General features: G+C 44.1%; 2 protein-coding genes across 2 annotated transcripts; both read left to right on the top strand.

The window, feature by feature from the left end:
- Window positions 1–473: 473 nt before the first annotated feature.
- loxl5a (lysyl oxidase-like 5a) lies at window positions 474–6,195 on the top strand. The gene is made up of 7 exons (XM_085398013.1): window positions 474–1,482; window positions 2,282–2,390; window positions 2,971–3,108; window positions 3,492–3,648; window positions 3,772–3,867; window positions 3,951–4,066; window positions 4,151–6,195. The coding sequence occupies exons 1-7, from the start codon at window positions 474–476 to the stop codon at window positions 4,155–4,157; spliced, it is 1,632 nt and encodes a 543-aa protein (XP_085254139.1). The 3' UTR covers window positions 4,158–6,195.
- A 4,803-nt stretch (window positions 6,196–10,998) lies between these two features.
- On the top strand, window positions 10,999–19,771 carry mydgf (myeloid-derived growth factor). The gene is made up of 6 exons (XM_085398435.1): window positions 10,999–11,233; window positions 13,367–13,417; window positions 13,517–13,578; window positions 14,018–14,099; window positions 16,817–16,889; window positions 18,241–19,771. The coding sequence occupies exons 1-6, from the start codon at window positions 11,072–11,074 to the stop codon at window positions 18,318–18,320; spliced, it is 510 nt and encodes a 169-aa protein (XP_085254561.1). The 5' UTR covers window positions 10,999–11,071; the 3' UTR covers window positions 18,321–19,771.
- The last annotated feature ends 2,684 nt before the right edge of the window (window positions 19,772–22,455 follow it).

The raw sequence follows: 22,455 nt of genomic DNA, 5'->3' as shown, positions 1-22,455 counted from the left end.
TGCCACTTATTTCGGTCTTTGTTTGACATAAAAGGGCATATTTGTCACTTTATTGCAACTATATTTGCACTCTTGAGCTCCTTCATTCACTGACTGATCATAAAGTTATTACTTGCGTTATGTATTCATCCGTTTGAACATAATTAATGAAGCCACATGTAATCACTAAAATTTGTATTTTGGGTACAATAAGAGAGTTTCAGATGGAATGCTGTTTTGTTTTGTTTAAATTTCACCAACTTGCTGATGCCCACGGTTGTGAGTGCGGCTTCTTGCTGTACATGGGTGGATGGTTGTAAATCACATCACAGATGCCAAAAACCTCTCAAACCAAGCCCCCTTGCCGGTGATGCTGTGCGCAACCTCGTGACGGAGTCAAGCATATTCAAAACACCCCCTCACCTCCCGTGTCAAACTCAAATGTCAGCCTATTTCATGTGTCACTTTTGGAGCAGTTGCCATCCCGACGAGCCATGGAGAAGTTCGTGTTTGTGTTATTTTACTTATTTGGTGTTCTGGTGTGTTTGGGCACCGGTCAGCACCATCTGCGTGCACGTGTTGGACCGTGGACACACCGGATTCAGTGGGAGAATAACGGTCAGGTGTACAGTTTACTGAGCACTGGGACTCAGTATCGTTTACCAGCACAGACACGGAGACGCGCTCAGCTTCTATTGAGAGCAAACAACCAAGTGAACCCTCCGGCTGCGTCCAGTAGACCCACCAGAACCGGATCTTGGGAATTTAACGAACTCAACGGCCATTTTCAACAAAACGAGCGCACTCAAGTGGATGCGTCGGTCCTTGGTGCTGATACGGATCAGTATATACTCGCCTCGGGACGACCTGGCACACGCAGTCAGTCCCCACCCCGCAGCCAAACCACCACAGAGGCTGTGGGATACTCCGGGTCCCTCCGGTCACAGTCCAGCAGCTCTTCAGCTCTTACCTCCGTCCAAGAGTTCTCCGGCAGCGGAGTCCCACGGGGAGGCCGTAGTGCACTTGGAGATGATACAGGTGTACAACGGGCCAGCGCGTCACAGGCAAGATCGCCGGATTTTACCCACAGCCGAAGCGGCAGAACCAGGTCCCAGAGCACGCATTCAACTGTTCGATCACCTGCCACATCAATATGGGTGACCACGGCAGAGGACGCTGGGAACGCACGTCATATAACCCAGGAGACCACGCTGGGAGACGCTCCCAGTGCGCGCGGTGTGCAAAGAGCGCACACTCTGACCAGAGTCACGCCAGAGTTAATTGTTTCTCCCACAGCACTGTACAGCAACGCTGTAGAATTACAATTTCCACGTAGCGGACCCGATGCCTCACGCACTACAGACGCGACTGACCCACGAGACCCGCACAGTATTCATCACAGGAACTCGGTTTTCTATAACGTTTACCCACCAGACCGCAGGAACAGGCTGAGTGCGCGCCCTCCACCAGGAGCCGGCTACGGGACCAGGTTCTTCCACAACGGTGAGACAGAAGCACCGCGGCAAAGACACCAACGTGTATTAAAAAGTAGTTATGGAGAGGCACGCATCTTGAAGCGTTAGAGACATTATCACGCCCAATCAATCAAATTGGTTTGGCGCCGAAAGGAGTGCCGAGCCCCACATTTAAATCCCATCTAATGCAGATTTTAATGCATTTTAATGAGAACCGGAGTTAATGCCTCGTTATGACAAAACTAATGTCTCCCGTGCCAGAGCCTCTGAGCAAAGTTAAAATTAAATGCTTGATTGATAGACTTTGAGAGTCATTAGTGATTAGCCAGCAGTGATGGAGAAATTACTTCTGCAGCTTATGACAGTATATCTAAAGTTGTCCATTCATTATTCTTCCCAAGCAGATTCTTATTATGCTGATCTGTATAGATACAGGTTTTGTGACGTCTGCATAGTCAAATCAACACATGCAGCACTTTTCAATAAGGATGCAGTTTATTAGACAGTGTAGAACAGAGCTGTCAAACACAGAGGACAGACTCCATCAACAAAGCTTTATGTTTCATAAGTACAGGACAGTCTGGTCAGTGATCTAAGAGCACTTTTTCTTTTATTTTACACATTTATCATGTAGAAAAATTCAGATATTCTGTTAAAATTGCCCTTTGTTATCTTATATTCAGATATCTGAGGGATTAAATGTGGACATTTATGTGACTCTTGATGAGTAAAATGAGTTTGAAATCCCATTAGTGGAAAGTTGATGCCCCAGTTTTTGCCTTTAGGTTGTTTTAATCGTTTAAGTTTCTGATTTTTTTCCTCTGCAGGTCTTCCAGACTTGGTTCCTGACCCTTACTACATCCAAGCAGCCTCGTACATTCAGAGAGCACAGATGTATGCACTTCGCTGTGCAGCTGAGGAGAACTGTCTTTCCAGGTGCTTTATTGGGCTTTATATGAATCTGTCTGTCAAAAATAATTTAAGTTGTTCTTCACTGACATTTTACAATACAGGTTATTTTTGCTGTGCAGCAGAAACGTGTGACGTCAGGCAGGACAAACACATTTACATCGAGATAATAAAAGATAGGACTTCTTTGAGCCTGCCTCACTGTGTTGGCCCACATCCCATTTGGATGCTACAGCTGAGTGACAGAATGACTGGACGCAAACCTGGCTGCTGCCTGAGATTCTCTCCTCTGATCTGAGCAGCCGCTCTGCCAAATAAAATAAACTCTGAAATGAAAGGCAAAGGATTTCTGAGGTGAATGCAAAAACTGCTGAGGCAAGACCAGAAACCACCTCTGCAGTAAATCATTGCGTCTGCCGCTCGGTGAGCAGGAAATAGAGTAAACTGTGCAGTGAGGCATGTATGTGTGGAGGACAAAGACTTAAAAAGGTGGTGCAAGTCGATTCCGGCTGCGCACTGAGTGCTTAAAACCCTCCGAGTGTCATCTCGGCACACAGTGAAGGTGCTCCAGGTATCTTGGCTCATTTCCTGTTTCCTTTTCCTTCAGCTCTGCATATCACCCGAGTGTGAGTGACCTCGACTATCGAGTTCTGCTGCGCTTCCCACAGCGAGTGAAGAACCAGGGAACAGCAGACTTCCTCCCGGTGAGACCCAGGCATGAGTGGGAGTGGCACAGCTGTCACCAGTGAGTTAGAAACACCATATATGTCCTCAAAGTCACACCCCAGTTCCTGCAGAGTGATGTGTGGACACAGGATTTATAACTAACAGATAAAACATTAAAACATGTCCGAGGGAGAAGTTAATTTTAGGAAACTGTAGTTTCTCAGCCAAAGATGCCTGAGGTGAGCGTTTTAGGAACATCCACTCTGACATCCCACAGAGCCAACAGTTCAGAAACAGCTGAGAGTAGACCAAATCTCTTCATCTGTTTTAATTGGGGTAATTACACGTTTTGTTTTTTGAAAAAGGGAAACATGAGATTTAAGAGAATGTTACGTACTGTAAATACAGCAGAAAGGACGGTTTCCTGAACACATTAGCAGAGAAGATTTCTCTCCTCTTCAGGCATTACCACAGCATGGAAGCATTTAGTAACTACGACCTGCTGGATGTCTCCACTGGACTGAAGGTTGCTGAGGGACACAAAGCCAGTTTCTGTCTAGAGGACACGTCGTGTGATGCAGGAGTACGGCGACGCTTTGCCTGCACTACTCACACACAAGTCAGTTTGCACTTTTGTATCTGTGCAGGATTTTCACTGGTTACGTCTTTCTCGTAAAAACGTAAAGATTTCCGCTTTTAAAGCATCGCAGAAGCAGGTTGTGTAAGTTTGGCGTCTTCTTAGGGTCTCAGTCCTGGATGCTATGACACGTACCACGCCAACATCGACTGCCAGTGGATCGACATCACTGATGTGCCGCCGGGGAACTACATACTCAAGGTGGGTTTGCAGGACGGATTTATATTATTTATATTATTATTCACATTTCATCTCTAAATGATTGTTGTTTATTTGATTTTCAGGTAACGGTGAACCCCTCTCACCTGGTCGAGGAGTCTGACTTCTCCAACAACAAGGCTCAGTGTGACGTCAGGTACACGGGAAGCTACGTCCAGGCGAGAAACTGCAGGATCGTTGTGTAAGTCGGGTCAAGTATTCTCGATTTTCACGAGTGACTCTGGAGGTAAAAATGTTTAAGGTATTTTTTTTCTTTGCTTCACAGGAGCTGACCTGACAGCAGACTGAACATCTCACAGGCAAACATGTACTTAATCTCTTCTTACTGCTCCTAATGAGCAGCTGCTGATACCATCATCTGTTTGCTTCTAAATGAATCTGTATTTATATGATTTATTGTATCCAAAGCCAGGATGGCTCAATTTGACCTTTTACTTATTTATATGAATATTCATTTTAAGTGGATTTTGTGCTGTTGGCTGTTACTGTGAGACTGACTTGGTGCTGACTGTGGGGAAGCAGTGGTGCTCCAGCTTTCCTCCATCACATCTATTAGGATTTTGTCAGAGACCAGCAAATATACCCTGAAGTATACAGCGTGCCGCTGCTCTTATTTAAAAAGTTCAAAAGCTGTCACGTGTGGATTATTTGCAATGCTTTGCTCCAGCAGCAGTTTATAGTTTTATGTATTCTACTGAAACAAGGCTCGACTTTTAAAAGCTTTATGGTAAAACTTATTTAGATTTCTGAAAACAAAGGCAACCCCGACATCTAATTATTGAATTAGTCTAATTACAATTGGGAGCAAATATTTCTCAGCCTGAACTCATCTGGCTGCCCATTAACACCAGTTAACACGAGCTGAGAGGCGGTTCAGTGTCGAGCGGTACATTTCCTAAATGCTTTAGGAATAACACACCTCAGAGAAATACCTGAAACGATCCCACTTTGCTCATTAACGTCATCAAAATAGCAGCGAGAGAACGAGAGCGCTGTGACACCAGTGTGTTTTTGCGTGCTTGTTGTGTTGTGTTATTGCTGGTGAGTGATTGGGAAAACATTTAGTCACCTGGCAGTGGCTCCATGTGAGACGCCTGCGAGTGTCTCGCTCTGTTTACACTTTGTCACCGAATTTAGTCGGGACCAACTGGGACGCTGTCTGGAGGACATAACCAGCGCAAAACACAATTCTTCCTCTTTGCTCCGTGTTTTTATTATTTTTTTTAATGAGGCCTGTTTGCCTCACAGAAGATTGGCAGAAAAACAAGCAGGAGGTATGTCCTGTATTGTACGGGCTTTTTCTTTGGCACTCGTCATTAGGCACAGCAGGACTGTCGTGGGAACCATTCCAAACCAAACATGCCCACTGCAGTAATTTGAACCTCAGCAGAAAACTTCTTGCAGTAAAATGGAAGCTTTTAGCAGCAGTAAGCCTAAATGAAAGAGGATTTTGATGAGATGCATATGCTAACAGGTGCAGAGCGGGGTCACGGGAGTTTGTTCTAGGATCACATTCACTGAATCATTTGCAGAGTTTGTCTGTGGCAGCATCAAGTCACAGCCTGTCACCAACTTCTCCAGTTCCTCGCACAATAATAGTAAGAGTCTGTCGGTCCTGATGAGGTCACCTCTATTTGTTATGTTTTAAGGACACAGAGGAAATCAAATACACACACTGATGCAAGAGATGGAAAAACTACCAGAGATGACATGGAAAGCATGCTGCCTGCACCGCATCCTGTATAACCGCATCACACTGTGCTGAAACCCATTTCACTCATCCTCTTATCCAAACATGGACTCTGTGCTGAACCTACACCGTCTCTGGCCAGCGAACCATCTGAGTGTGAAAGAGGGTCAGGGCAGAGCCACCTCCTCCAGCGCTCCCAGCTGCTGTGTGCTAAGGGTGGGCCGGTGCACTAAGCCTGCAGGGTGTGGGCAGAGCTGCCGGTCGCTCCGGTTGGAGATGACAAGGAGGAGAGAAATTCCACAGATCCACTGACGGGCAGGAAAACCCGACTGCAAACTGCTGACATCAGCGACGGAGCCTTTCTTACTGTGGGCTGAGTGTCTGTGAGGCCGTGCCCAGACTGTCTGAGACGCCCAGTCAACAAGTGTCCGAGCCAAGAGCCCAGACCCCAGCAACACATGATGGACGTCAATATTCCTGGGTACAGACTTAGACTGGAACAGTGTCGATAAGCAGTCACAGACTAAAAATATGCACGTGTGTTAGTTTCACGCCCATATTGTTACGCTTGTCTTGTGACTTCACTAAAGCACCACACTTGTATTAAAGATGCATTGTCAGATTTTTACAGTCACTTAGTGGCAGCATAACCGCCTATGTGAGCACAACACTGATCATCCCCTGCACACAAACTCAGACATTTATGTGCAATTTAACTCTACTCTGTATTTGGTAATTGTTCTGAATTCATTTTTTCCTGCCACAGACTGTGGGTAAGAAAACACTCAAAGACACTAAAACACATCACCTTTTAAAATGCAATCAGATCACAAATGGACAGCACTAAAAGCTTGTGCGAAGTACCACAGCGGGCAGCTTGGAGGTGTGTGACAATAACAGGTGTGGACAATGACGCGCTCCACTTGTGTCCAGATCACTGAAACGCATTTTAAAAGGACGCATTAACAGGTCACAGACTCCACTTAATCACAGCTTTGTGCGCCACGATGTCAAGTGTTCTCTTTAATGCACTCCGAGAGAACATTATCACAGCGCTGACCAGCCACTTCATTAGGTACACCTATTCATCTGCATGTTAACACTGCAGAAAATGATGTTAATACGTATCACTAGAGACAATAAGAGATGCCTGTTAATCTGTTAAACTAAACCTTTTGAAAAGAGATCATTTTGGTTTTGGGACTGACTCAAACATACGCTCACTGGCCACTTCATTAGGTATACCTGGTGTAGTCCATCTTATTGCAAATGTCTAATCGGCTAATCACAGTGCATATAGTCATGTAGATATCATTCAGATAACCTTCTGAAGTTCGAACTGAGCATCAGAATGAGGCTACCTGAGTATTGTTGCTGACCATGTCTGTCGACTGTGTCACAAATCATCTCCAACTATCTTGTACATGACGGTACAAATGGCCTCCACAGTCAACGGATCTCAATCCAAAAGAGACCTTTGGGACGTGGTGGAACAGAAGATTCACATCATGGTTGTGCAGCCAACAAATCTGCATCAGCTGTGCAATGCGAGTATGGACCAGAATATCCCAGGAATGTTTCCAGTGACAATCAGAGCCACGAAGAAATACGGCAAATCTGACAAGGTCTGATCAAGTCACTACATCTGCTGTTAACACCAAACACCAGTGGCCGCATCACGACGTGCACAGTGTGATCTCTTCCTATATTCAGCACCTGTCAGTTAGAAACCACGATGCCCGGCCCACTGTGGGTCCAGATGTCCATAACAGCGTAAAACCATCACATATAACTCTGTTTCAGATCGATCGCAGACATCAGCACCATGAATACATAAATACCAAAACATTGCAGTTGTAGCCACAGTGATCAATCACCCAGAGGTAAGAAACAAACGATGCAGTTTTCCTGTGCTGGTTGTTTGTTTTTAACTAAGAGGAAGAAATTGGAAAGTTTTCACGCCACAGGGCGACTCAGCTCAACAGCAGCTGCTCAGAACTAATAAAAGCACCAAATTAACCCTGACGCCTGTAGAGTCACACACACACACACACACCACCGACGTGCTGCTGTGTTGTTTTCCTCCCACTGTGTGAGTGTGTGTGTAAAGTCTGGAATACGAGCTTCCATCACGAGTGAAATTATTCGATGGCAACTTAATGTTCCCTTCCTCCATCCGTGCTCTGTGTTTGCTGTGAGTGAACTGTTTGTCTAAAGCAAAGAGTCGAAGCTATTTGTGCGAGCGGGGGGGAAATGACTGAATCATTTTCACGGCTCTCCCGCCGGCGGCGTCTGATGTCCCAAAAGTGGAAACAATGTTTACCTGGACTGGACGAGGGCTCTAAACTGGGCCGTTTACACACCGCTGTAGATTCAACAGCTTCCCCTGTTTGAAAGAGAAGGATCCTGTGTGTGGTTTCCCTCCTGAAGCAAACACTCGACAGCCCTGTGCAAATGCATGCTGTTTTATTTATCCTGTTATTGTATAATTTTGGGGCCGGGAGGAGGTCTGGATGAGGAGGTGCAGGGGAGAGAGGGCGGGGGGTCGCCCAGCTGAAGCCTTCCATTTCTTTCTGTTCTGAATGTTCATATTGTTTTATGGGTTTTACACTTGGCTGTCAGACGACGTTAGCGTGTCTCCTGCCGTGCCTAACATCTGTTCACGCTACACCGGGAGGACGCATGTTGGCTCCGGAGACATATAAAACACATCCACGGACGTGAGCAGACGTGAGACTGTGCTGCTGCCTCGTGTAAAACAAAATGTTACTGCAGTGTGAAAAAGACAGCTGTCGACATGTTTGCTATATGCAAGAGCACGAGAGTAGTGCAAAGTTTAATCGGAGGGTTGCCTCATGAATCACAGCCTGCTGAGGCAGAGCGGGCCTCAAACAGCGCCTAAAGAAATCTCGAGTAAGTCAAAAGCAATACCAAAGAAATGCAGTTTACACACGCCTAATTATTGTAGTGTGGATTTAATATGTGTGGATTACAAAACAAATAATCTTACTGGATTTATGACAAAGTTTTAAAAATGAACAGCTCGTTTATTATTATGTTAATTTGTCCAATTTGAGCCGCGGATAAATAAAATGACAGCTGTTCGTCAAGTGTTGATGCAGGATCTTTGTTCAACCCCTCGGATTAAAGCAGAGATTCTTCATTTGCATCTTAACTGACTCATTTCATCTGCTGCGGTTCTGTACAGAAGCGTGACAGCAACAGTTTCTAGGTCTAACTGTAACAGCAAGAGCTGTGTTTAAGTACTTATTCTTACTTTTGCACTGGAGGATACTCAGCGGTCACTTTGTTAGGTACACCTGCTCAACTCCTCATTAATGCAAATTTCTAATCAGCCAACCGCGTGGCAGCACGTTAGTGCATTTAGACATAGAGGCGTGGCCGAGACGACCTGCTGAAGTTCAAACTGAACATCAAAATCAGGAAAAAGGTTCTTTTAAAAGTCACTCTGAATGTGGCGTGGTCGTTGGTGCCAGACGGACTGATCTAAGTATTTCATTCATCCCGCTTTGTATATGCTTGTGAGCATTGCCACAGTGTGTAATATACTATATTAAATATACTATACATGAAACTCTATAACAAAAGTTATAACTACAGCAGTATAGACAGTTTTAAAAGGGCTGTGGTACATATGTAGGCTGCGAGTGTGTTATTACTACAGGGATAGCTCAGTAGGTAGAATGGTGGCCCCATGATTGGAAGGTCGGGGGTTAGATTCCCCTGAACAGCTACCCTGAGGTACCCCTGAGTAAGGTACCGTCCCTACACCCTCCAATGGCTGCCCACTGCTTCACTGAGTGAATGGGTTAAATGCAGAGAGGAATTTCCCCACGGGGATCAATAAAGTACACTTTCTTTCTTTCTTAAATCCCAGACAGGAAATACAAACATTGCTAATTGTGGAGAAAATGTGGACACACTGGGGAAGTAACTGCAGCGTGCTTTATAGGAAACGTGTCCTTTTATCAGCTTTCATCTTAATGAAGGATGTTATCACGTTCAGTATCTGTGCAGCGAAAGAATAAGAACAATGAGCCAGCAGCTAATGCTCCTCTTAAACTGCTGCACGTGTTTGGAAAGACAAAATGTGCCCTTTGACCTCACCCCTTCACACCTGAATGTGACATCCTTGGCCAAACATTCAGGGCTACAGCCAGGTGGTTAAAAATAATAAATACAGATGTCAGCCTTGTTCTGATTGTTGGGCTTTTCTGTAGGATCTTTACCTTCCAGTATAAAGTGCCTTGTAATTTGCTGCTATATAAATTCAATTTAATTAAAGTTCTGGACACATCTGATTAATTTGGCCTCCACATATTAATATTTCTGAACATGAAATACTTTAAAGTAACTCAGCAGCAGAAACAGCAACATGTTGCTTAAACACTAATTGTTCTGTATAAGTAATCTAAAGGCGTTATATAAAATAACCCAGCATCAGAGCGTCAGACATTTTACCAATGATCGCACCAACTAATGACCCCTTTTTAGAAATTATAGATGACATACTGCAGGCTTAACTATTTTGCCTTCCAGGATTTCAATCAATTTGTACAAAGAATTTGTAAACTGGCAGATAAATGCAGCAGAGTGTCGAATTAAAAAGGTTGTAGTGGCGTAATCCTACAAATTAGCATATAAATAAGAACATGCTTAAATGGAAGAGCAGCACACCGGCTGCACGATGGGGGATGAGCAGCCTCTCTTGTCTGAGGAGGCTGAGATCATTCAGTGATCATTTTCTGCCACTCAGTTTGTGGTGATCACGGCATACTTTGCTGTGGTCTGCCGGGGGAGCTTCATCTGAGCTTTAGACACACACAAGCACCAATAAGCTGATGAAGGCCGACTCTGTGATGGGCTGCAAACTGCTCTTTTGCAGGTGTGGTGGAGACTCTTCAGTCATTTTGACCACCCCCTGCAACACTTACGGGACAGACAGCAGAGCACATTTCCTAACAGACTGAATTATCTCTACTGCCACAAGGACAAATATAGAAACTCTTTCACACCTCTTATCTCTCTGTTATTTATCTCTATTTTGTTACATCACTTGTATAATAACAACAAGTAAAATAAAATGCTAAAATTAAATTATTTCTTCGTGTTTAAATAATAATAATAATAATAATGATAATAATAATACCCTTAGTATCCCTTAAACATAAAGTACTATGTAAAATTGGTTAAACTACAGCGACACCGTGTGGCCAACACGGTCAGCGTCTCCATTAAAGTAACTTTATTCAGTCAACATTTAACACAGTTATTATTATTATTATTATTATTATTATTATTATTATTATTATTATTATTATTATTATTATTCTCTGTCAGTCACGCGCGGTGATGTTACTCGTAGCCCTTTTGTCTCTGTTTTACAGCGTTCGTGACGTGGAGTGTGACGACACTCACAGTGGACGGGACACCGGAGGCGCTGCTCGCACCAGCTGCAGGTCAGAGGAGGAAAACATGGCTCGTCAAAGTAACACCTGCGCCGGTAATCTGGCGTTTCTGTTTGCGCTCGCGCTGATTGCAGCGCGTGTCCCGGCGGAGGCGTCCGAGGAGCAGGCGAAGACGGTGGAGTTCAACGTGAAACCGGGAGGAGTCGTGCACACCTTCTCCGAGGGCATTGTAAGTGCCTCCGCCGAGCGGTGTCTTTATTTCTCGCTGTAAATCTCCCGCTTTAAAACGAGCCCTCGTGCAGGGAAACACGGAGCTACCGATAAATCCTGAATCGTAAAATTTAATTTTACGTGGATTAAATTTGAATTCACCGCGCAGCTCACTGTAACCCACTCCAATGTGATTTATCAGTCAGTTATTAACACATATTAGCTAAATTAATTATCATTGAGGAGCTGAGGTCTGCTTCTCTTATTACAGTCGGACATAATCGATGTTATAAACAACAAAAGAGAAAAACTACAATCTGCTGGGCAGCTTTAGTCGCTGTCTGATGACGACACAGCCTGTGAGGGGCTGACACGTCGCTGTCACAATGGCGCTTTTGATTGGTTGAGAGCTTCTTTTCTTTTAACTTAAAGACTGCTCACTTTAAATTGTAAAAACAACTTTTGTCTGATTGTTAAACTAACGATCGAACTAATTATTTAATGAATTAATGTTTTTCTTGTTTGATTAATCAAAGAAAAGCTGACTCGTCATTGGTCACAGCAGGTAAAGCTCAGGTGTCCCTGATAGCTTCAGCGGTGACAAAGAGAACCATTACGTGTCTCTAATATTCTGACGTGGGAGGTGTTTGCAAAGTCGCAGTTTAAAAAAGTCAAAGTCATCTTACAAGCTGTTACATTAGATTATTACTTTAAATAGAAAAAGAAACTCGCTGACTCGTCCAGCTGTAGCTTGACTTATTATTTGTTATTTCCTCGTTTCGATGGCAGAGGTGTGACTGACTCACTTTCATGCTCTAAACCAGGAATGTCAGACTCCCTCTGCGTCGTTGGCCACAGACAGCCCACTTTAATCTCAAGTGTCCAGAGTCCAGAGCAGTGGAATTCCCCTTCTCTGTCAGTGGACCGAAGATTAGCTGCACATTTATTCCCACAGATATCTGAATATGAGAAAAAAAGGTGCAAATACAACCTTACCTCTCATTTCTTTCTACGTAATAGACAAATGCTGCTGTAGTAAATGAGAGGAATCTGTCAGCGAGATTTAAGAAATAAAGGTGTAAACTAATTCTGTACTACAAAGTGAAAAAACTGGAATTTTTCTTTCATTTCATTTTTTCAATCTGTTACTTAATTACTTTAGTATAGTATGAATGGTCCAGAGGAAGGCCTTCATCAGTAGGAAATGTTGCAGTTAGATGTCCAACATTATTGCCCTCATTCACATTTTCTAAAGCTTCATGCACATCTTATCTTCACATCAGGAAGCCCTGTTTAGCTCATTTAGGTCATTTCAGGACCAATTAAATATATTTAAAACTACTTTCAGGTTGGCTCAGTACACATTGGATTTACCAGATTCCTGAGCCAACCCCAAACAGTTTGTGATTCCTCCTGGTATCAAACCAAGGGCCTTTTTACACGTTAGGTGAATATGTTAACCACTACGTTACGGAGCCATTCAGTCTACGTGATGCTGAAAAGCTTAATATGAATGAACTATTCAAGCTGAAACTGGTGAAAGCTGTTACTAATGTGGCAGAAAATAACCACAGGCGTGTCTGTCGTGCTACGCTGAAATCTGAATAGAGAGAAATTGTTTTTTTAGCAGTACCCAGGCTAATTCTAAACATCTGTACCAGGTCACGTAGACCAGACTTTAAACGGCGTTCTTTTAAATGATGATCAACAAGCAAAAGGAACATCCAAAACCAAAAAGACCAGCGGTAATTTCTTATGGCTTTTTTAATCTGGCTCAACTCTTTCCCCCATAAACAACATCTGACACGCTCTAGCATTAAGAAAGGTTTTGAGACCTCAGTACAAAATAAAGAAATCGTTTCTGGGCTTTTCTTAGGGGAGCTGTCTGGCAGAGACCACCCTCGCTAACCTCCGATGCACAGACAGAACAGAGCTTCTTGGGTTCCTCCTAAAGAGTAACGTGTTAGTGTTCAGGGTATTATTGGAAAGGATGTGAGTTTACATGCAACCATATTCTGTCTTTATTTCTATGTAAGGTTAAACTGAAACCTGAGTGAGATCAGTGGAACACAGAGTTTCTCGTTTTACAGGAAAGTTTTGTAGGTGAATCCAAAACACGGCACTAACACCTGGTTTCATTCTCCTTCTGCAGGGGGAGTATGAATGCTCTTTCACGTACGCCTCTCAAGGAGGAACCAACGAGGTGAGCCCCTCCCTCTCTCTCACTGTGCGTCTCCAGCCTCACATCACTGATTACTGCGGTCTTTATGCTAAAATATTGTCCCTTTTTTCTGTAACGCAGCAATGGCTGATGAGTGTGGGCCTGACTGATGACAACAGACTGTTCTCCTGCTCTGTGTGGAGGTGAGACACAGATTTTAGAGGACGCTGCACTGACTTGCATTGGCTTAATGGAGGCTGCACAACTACTGCTTACCTCACCTTAACCTTAAAGCCTGCCTTCACCCTAAAATGTCCCCATAAGGAAGTCGGGCCCCCGTGTTGTGATTGTGTAACCAGATTTAGGTCCCCGTAACTGCAGTTATACCAGGACAACACTCACAGGCCAATGAGCAGCCCGCGGAGGTACTCTTCTTCTTCAGTTCGGTGACCCCGATGCTAAGAGCACCCTCACCGCTAATGTGTGCGTCTGCTGAGTCACCTCATTGATTTTGCTTAATCGTGACAGTGGCGGTAGAGACTAGAAGGGGAAACAACACAGCAAACTTCTAACCTCTGATTGAAATGAATTTATGCAAACCCGTGACACTGACAGCAAATATTTCCTTTTCATTCCCGCCAGGCCTCAGGGGAAGTCGTACCTGTTTTTCACTCAGTTCAAAGCTGAACTGAAGGGAACCAAAATCGAGTATGCCAACGCGTATGTAAGTACAAAGAAACTGTTAGCTGAGCTTTTAGTGGGCCTGTGTTCATTCATTTGTTTTTGAGTTGTCAAATTATCCCAGTGCTCAACATGGACAAAGCTGAAAAACTGTGATTGCTGGGTTTTGTTTCTTTGTGCTGCTGAGTTTGTTATTTATTACTGTCAGTGGGCTGATCCCATTTCCAGAGGAGGGCTGTGCTTCAGTGATGCTTTTAAAACCAGGATCATACTTGCTGTGGACACTGCCGATAAATATTCCACGATTCTTTAAAAAGCTGGCTGGAGTTCGCCTGCAGGTGTGTGGTTGGTTCACTGTTTTTCGGGCTGGTCCTTGAAGATGCAAACTATTGAAGGATGTCCACAAGGAGTCTCGCGTCCATCCTCTCATGGCCCAAAGCAGAACAACACCGTGTTAGCTGATTCCAGAACAGCGCTCCACTGACTTTCTGTCAGAATTACTACTAATAAATAACCTCTTTCACTAATCTAGCCCAGCCTGCATAGATGGTAACTAATGGTTACAGCCTAACAGCATATTAGAGGGCTATCCTCACTGATGGACATGCCCAAAACACTTCACCTAGGAGGCGTCCTAATCAAATGGCCGAGCCACCTCAGCTGGCTCCTTACGATGTCAGCTTGATTCTGAGCTCCTCGCAAATGACCAAGCTCCTCATCCCCTCTCCGAGCCGGAGCCCAGGCACCATCCGCAGTAATGCAGACGCTGCACCAAATCTCCTGCCAATCATGAATTTGCACCGAGAGTTTCTGCCGTCATGTTCGCTGTGTTTCTGTCTAAAGCGCCAGAGGTTTCTCAGACACGTGAATATCTCCAGTCAGGGATTCATTTTCCTGACATCGCATGAAAGCACTGTAAGCTCATTCAGCTTGGATTCATCTGGTTTCTTTTTCAAATTCAAGATGAGTCACGCTTAAAGCCAGCGGTTCAGTGCAGGTCTTTCTTCCTTGCACTGAAGTTTGCCTGTTGGTAGTCAAACTGCACCACAACCTGTGCAGCGTAGTTGCGATACTGTCGGTGCAACACATCATAACGCCTCACAGTTCTGCGGTTGGTTTGACAGGACAAACAAAAACTTTCTGCTTTGTATTGCCTCGCTGTTCCAGGCGCCCCTTCGGTGCAGAGATTAAAGCTTCATCAGCACAGTTGTCAGGAAAAACAAGGCGAAACTCTGTTGATGAGCATTTCTGCATAGCCTGCAAATAATAAAACATCCACCTTTATACCAGCAACACATTCATCAGCCTCTGGGACCAAATCTGAGGCAGACGTTTGTGTGCAGCAGCTTCTTATATGCTTTTTCTCCAGCACGTAGGGGCTGTAAGATCGTCACAGCTGTCGCCATCTGCACTTTTGTCTCGTCTCGTGCGACAAATAGAGAAAAAAATCTCAGAGCTGTATTTAATTAAACAGTTTGATAATGACGCTTGCGCCTCGTTCCTGGATATGTAAATGTCAGTGCGTGCCACGTCTCCGCACGAACGAGGATTATTGTAAGTCTGACATTTAATGATTTGTGAACAGGATGAGCTGCCTTCAGACTTTTGTCTAATCGGACTCAAAGAGAAAGAAGCAGCAGCTTACCATTTTAATATTCATTTAGTTCATAATATCTGAAAAGTATTTAAAAAACTTCCATCTCGCAGCCCAAGAGTACGTCTTCAAGTTCCTCGGTGTGATCGAATGGCTGTCCGAAGCATTTCACGGTTAATTTTTCAGTGATTATAAAATACAGCAAAGCTGCCAGTTCTCACATTTGAAAAGCTGGAAGCAGATAATGTTTTGCAGTGTTCTGTGATTTATCACCTATCAAATATGTTTGATTAACTGCTCAACTTTAAATGTTGGCACACGAGCCTTCTGCAAAAAGGGGCGGCACTGGGTCCCTCTACTTAGAAATCAATGAAAAGCGAATGCATAATATGTTGTTTTACTACAACGATGGCGCCCGTTACATAAGGCGTGCCCCCAGACACAAAGTCGATAAAGTTGCAGCTGCGGGATTTTGTAGCTCGAGGACTTGGATTTGTCACCCGAGTAGCAGAATGTACCCGACCATAAGCTAGACATGGGTGGGTTGGACATATCATCTTCCCTCCACTTGTATACAACAAACCCATAATGTGCCCTTGACAAACTAACACAAGTCGAGTGAGTCAAAGTAGCACGAAAACTTTATTTCTTCTTGACGTCACACTCGGAATCGAGTCTGTGCACTTTAATGTCTCGTGGAAGGTTAATGTCCGCGCCCGGTCTGAGCTCAGCCACTTTGCGCGGTCTGCCTGTCTGATGTGGTCGTCTGTGAAGTGGAGCGCACCTCGACACGCCTCCTTCCCACAGCAAGGACAGTCCTGACACTTTCTGTCATTAGTGCGAGCGCATGTTTCCTCCTCCCGCTCAGCTCCGTGCCCTGCAAGCCAAAGACGAACACACAGGGAAAAAAACACAACTTCCTTGAATGATGAGACCGAAATAACTTTGCACGCACAAACAAACACACCTGCCACCCCCGCGCAACATTTCCTTGACCTTGCCGTCACGTCCTCCTACTGTCCCGGCCCGTCTGTTCCAAACAAAATTGTTGTCATCTGTGCCGCCTCTCATCCTGTTTCCCTCTCTGTTTCATTGTTTCTTTTTTGTCTCTCTTCCCCTGCTCTCCTCCTCCTCGTCTTCATCGCGGCTGCTGTTTGCGTTTCCAGTCTCAGTCGGCAGCAGGAGGACAGAGTGACGTTCCTTTGAAGCCAGAAGAATTCACCATCGGAGAATCAACAGGTGAGAAATTTATTGTGTTTCCGAGTGTTCAATCAACTCCCTCTGCTTGTCACATCAATCCCTTGCTCTTTCTCTCCGTCTGCCTCCCTCCCTCTCCATCACGCTGCAAGTACCCTGCTGATTTCCCTCTAAAGCATATGCTCCAGCTGTGAGTGGGTTGTCATTTGTCCCTGTAGCATTATTTCTTGTTATTCCGTTTCCGCGCAAACCGAGGCTCCAGACTGTGATTAGCAGGATTTGACGAGTCGAGCCGACCAGCAATTTCCTGTGTCTTTTTCAGCATATTAAACGCTACAGTTACAGATGCTGGAAAACACTTGCAGTCTGGGTTTGTTTTGATAGACTGCTTAACAGTGGAGAGCGTATTAATTACAAACCTACGAGTAGCCTTTAGCATCTATAGGAAAGGAGAGCAACCGAGCTCAGACGTGCAGATAAAGACATGCTGACATGTCCTTATGTTTGTGCCACATGGAGGCAGTGAGTGTTACAGCTGGTGATTTATTATAAGTGCTGTTTTATTTTAGGCTGGGACGTGTTTTAAGGTTATGGTCAGGCTCTTAATTTGTACGGCTTTAATTAAATCGCTTGAAGTCCACTTATTACACATTTTCCTTTACATTTGTTTATAAGCTAACAGCTACAACATGCATCAACTGTTCAGCTCCAAAAATGTATTTTAATGTACGACTCCATCAAAGTACAAAATAACTGATCATGTTTAAGCTTTTAGAGTAAAGGTGGGCAATTAATTTTCCCAAGGGGCCACATGATACACTGGGACTGTTGTGTAGGGCCGCACCAATAAGCTGTGGCCCCTTGGGGAAATGAATTGCCCACCCCTGCTTTATGGGAACTGCTTGCCTGGAATAAAAATATGTTTAGTTCCTGTATAAATATCTTCCCCAGTGTAATAAAGGTTAAATTATCATTTGCTTTCTTTGTAAGCTAAGCTCGCCACGCTGTGGTTTCTAGCTCTGCGTATAATAAACAGACACGAGATTCGTGTGTTTTTTTTCTTTCCACCCTTCAAAAAAGCAAATAAGCATTTTTTTTTAGTGCATGTCTGAAAAATGCTGAAATATAGACTTTTTCAAATACATAAAAGATAAAGATGCTGTTTGTGTGTGAGGTCTTTAACAGGATCAGCAACGTTGCTGTTGGGCTCACTGCCTGCAGGTAGCAGGCATGTCTCATTTACACCAGCTCACCTGCAGGTGGAGCTCATCAAACCTACAGACGTGATGTCCTGTTATTCTCCTTGTGCTTTGTTTGCAGCTGAATGATTGTTTTTGCTCTGTCGTCATCTGTGGCGGCATTTCATGCATTTCCTCTTTTTTTTAACCTCAAGTGACCCACAGGGATGGAAAGTTCAGCGCTCAACTCTCCAAACTGACCGTGATTGGACGGACACGAAAAGACGAGCTGTAGCTGGTCAGAAGTGAAGCGCTTTGACCAATCAGAGCATCCCAATGAGCTCCGACTGGAGCCTCTGCTTTTCCCTCAGTGATCGATGAAGGATGGATTTCTTCCTGAGTTACAACTAAAAATTGAAGAAGGATAAACTGGATACTGCCCTGACAGCACTTTGTGTCGCTACAAAAGTTACCTGATACTTTGTTGCTATAGTGGATCGGAGCTACACGGGACAAAAGGGATCAGCTGAGTAAACAACAACAACAACAACAAAATGCTTGCTCTGAGATGAAGTGCTTCCATAGTTGTTATTTTTCTTATGCTACAAGATTTACAAAGAATTGTGTCCTGATACACTGGGGATGTCTGTGATTGTATAGAGGATGTCTGGGGGCTTTGTGGAGTATAGATAACATATTTAGACTAGGGAAGGATTTATCCATCTTATGTAATCCCGAGAGAAAAGTGAGTATTCCCCAATATCGTCACTGCGCGCACATAAACAATTTCCCCCGTCTGGCTCTGCTCTGAGCCGCTGTTGAGCGAACTGCCTCCTTCTGTCTTCATCTCTCTCTGTTTATCCGTTCCAGATGATTGTAAGCACCACATTTGATCCCCAGCAACCACCAATCACTTCTTCTTGTGATAAATCTTTGTTTTGTGTTTTTGCCTGAAGCCATAATGCAGCAGATAGCAGCTTTTAAACATGTTAAGAGGACACGTGTATTCCCACTTATGTCTTCAAATCTTCATCATTCTGCAGCAGAAGATGCAAATCTTTCTCAAACAAATTCCCATTAACAAATGGATCTAATTTGAGTTTATTGCAACAAGTTTTCAGTTACATTGTTAACCACAGAATACTAAAATGTAGGGCATGCACAGACGTTTGGATGATAACACGCGAGGCAAAAGAGATGCCAGCAGGTATCTCTGAGTCCTCCTTGAACCCTTTACTTTCATCTTTCGGTGCCACATGTGTGGATCAGCGAGGATAATGTGCAGGTTTCACAAGGACTTCATTATTTCGCGCCCCCCCCCTTCGTGATGTTGCGAGAACCTTTATCCCCCCGTCATTGATCCAGCCCTCTCAGATCCACGCCAGTCTCCAGAGGACGATTGATTTCAGATTTGAGGATTTTGCTGATTTGATTGTGTGGTTGTGTTACCTGTTATCTCTCTGCCTTGTTTGGCCCGGGATCGGTTTCCCTCGTCCGTCCGGAGGTGATCCTAAGGAACTGAGGAAATGCTTAGCAGGAGCGTTTCCCCTTTTCCTCGTTGTCACCGCTGATGTCGATGCGTCGTCTGGAAATAATCACCTCCAGATCCTGGCGTGACAGATTTGAAAACAAACAAACCCAATGTTACTTATTTTGTATGTTTTCTTTTTCTACTTGTTGATTCTTCTGATTCATGATGAAATGTGATGGGCGTCTCAATAAAGACATTTTCTGGAGATAACTCAATGTTTGTGTCTTGTTAATGTCAGTCATGATCTCACTGAAGCTCCCACAGCTTGTTAGAGGGTAAACATAAAAAGAGGAAAGATTTGAGTGCCAGCATTGAGACAATAAATATTCGGAGCACTGTCAAAGCTGGGCAACAGTAAACACGGTGGAAAGCATTTTTATACCCCATCATATCCCATCCAGAACAGTAATTTTAGTAGCAGCACTAATGCATCCCTAATTTAGACTCAGTTTATAAGCAGCATAAATACAGTGTACAGGACATCTGAGGCCCCGAGCAAAACTTGCAATTAAAATAAGCATTATAAGAAATGTTGTTTTAAAATGTATTCTGCTGGCGTAGGAAATTAACATATATTGTCCTCAGATAAATGTTGCCATGAGATAAAGAGCTTCTATTGTTTCTTCTTTATTTCTGGGAGAAAAGCTTTGGAGCGAGGCTCTTCTAAATCCACAGGCACAAATGGGAATCTATAGAGCTCTGATCTTTATGGGTTTATAGAGATAGAAAGTTGGTGGGGATTTATTCATTTTATGTTAAGCCAAAGAGAAAAATCTGTAATCTAGATTGTCGGCATATCGGCGCAAGTTTGTTTGAAGCGTAGCGTCAGAACTGTAACCAGCACGTTTAGCGCTGCTTTTATGAAACATCTGAAAATCTCAAGTGTGGCAGAGCTAAGATCACAACAAGCTGTGCGATGAAACTCCCACAGAGGCTCTTATTTGTAATTAAAGCATCTTATAGCAAAGCGGGGACATTTTCAGACTCTCGTTTCTAGTTTTGTGGCCTTGCAGGGGGAGAAAATGAGACACTTTGTTCTCGAGTTGGTTGTTCCATCGAGTAATAGGTCTCTGTTGCACAGTAGCTCTTTGATTATCATCATTTCACTCCGTCTATGGGACTCGGAGCTGCCTCGATGCTGTCACGCAAACCCTGAACACATATCGCTGCTGTTTACCATCTGGCAGCGGTACAGATGTTTACTTTCAACTTCTCCCTTTACAGTACAACCATCACAAAGAATTAATACACTCTCCTGCAAAGAATTGGCCTAGATTATGATGACGTCAATTAAAGAGCTTTGATCAGAACCCCCCATCCTGCCACCCCGCTGCTGTCCAGACTGAAATACCTCTAACTGTTCAAATGTGGTGCAGACACACTGTAATGGTTCACAAAGCCACTGCAAGAGGGTGTGCAGGCCGACAGGAGAGAAACATGGAGCAAAATTAAATTCATGTGATTTAATTACTAACTGACAGAAAGTTGTGGGTTGAGGGGTACAACTTTCTTGGCTTCAGGAGGATGTTTGCCATCTTCTTGTGACCCCTTAAAACAAAGCTTGTACACTTGTTGCCTTAAGAGATGTTTGACCAAAAGCAAATCAGTGTGGTTCTGCAGCCACCTTTAGCAGCAATAACTTGAATTGTTTTCTGTACGACTTTATCAGTCTTCCACATCGTTGCGCAGGAATCTTGGCCCGCTGGTCTTTACAGCGTTGCAGGAACTGAGGTTTGCAGGAACAAGGTCCCGGTGAGGTCTGGATAACACTCGGTCGCTGCAGCACCTTTGCAGCTATTCTGTTGTAGATTTGTGCTTTTTCTGTTGCATGAACATATTTCAGCCAAGCTGCTGCTGTTTGTGTTCGACTCAATAACTGTAAAGTGTCCAGTTTCTGTGGCTGCAAAACGAACCCAAATCATCACGCCTCCACCACTGTGCTCGACAGCTGGCGTGCTGCGTTTGGTTTCCCGCAAACGTGGTGCTGTGCGTTATTGTCGAGCATTTCCTTTTTGCTCTTGTATGTTCAAAGACACTGGCACCAAATAAGGTCTACTGTTGAGTAAAACTTGCTTGTGGAGATGAGATTACTCGCCTGTCTGTGTGTGCAGATGTTTCCCTGGGGGTCCAGTAGAGGCCAGGTCACATGAGTGTGGGGAATTCCTGTACATGGAGTGTTTTCATAATGGCGCTAATTAAGATTAAAATATATAATATTTAATTAGAAATAGAATATTAGACAGTGTGATTTGTGTTGCAGTTGGAAGGCTTGACTTGCCTTTAATTGTCCAGTTATTTTGCTTCCACCGTACTCTGCCTCAGCCTTCATCACCACTCATAGTCCAGTGGCAAAGGCCAACCTTGTGGTCTGTGGTTTGTGCAACTTTGCTTTCTAAATGTATTGTCATGAACTTTAAGGTGCTAATGGAGGCCCGTAGGGATTGGCATGCAGTCTTTGGGTTTGTTTCAATTTCCCTGACCACTGCACAGGATGACATTGGGGTCGATTTGCTGGGATGTTCACTTCTGGTACGACTGGCAGCTGTCTTGAATGTTTCCCACTTGTGAATAATCTTTCTCACGGCAGAATGATGGACCAGATTCTTTGAAAATGGACTTATGACCTTTTTCAGATTGATCGGCAGCAAGAATTGCTTTTCTTAGATCACTGCTGGTGTATTTCCTCCTGGGCATCGAGTTAACACACACCTGAATGCTTCAGACCTGCAAACTGCTAAAACTTCTGCTTATGATCAGTTGATCAAATGCATTTAATTAGCAGCGCCTGGCTGCAGCGCAGCTTCTCAGTTCCTATGGAAGCAGTAAGGATGTATGTAGTTTTTCCACAGGACTGCACTTTCATTACTTGAAAACTTGTTTTGTTTTTGCACAGCTGTAG

The sequence above is a fragment of the Rhamphochromis longiceps genome, linkage group LG23 (genome assembly GCF_057381845.1).
Source record: "Rhamphochromis longiceps isolate RC_006_pf linkage group LG23, R_longiceps_female_GT1.1, whole genome shotgun sequence".
In the NCBI taxonomy this organism is placed as follows: Eukaryota; Metazoa; Chordata; class Actinopteri; order Cichliformes; family Cichlidae; genus Rhamphochromis; species Rhamphochromis longiceps.
The sequence above is the reverse complement of the archived record's forward strand: the minus strand, read 5'-3'. Positions and strand labels throughout refer to the sequence as shown.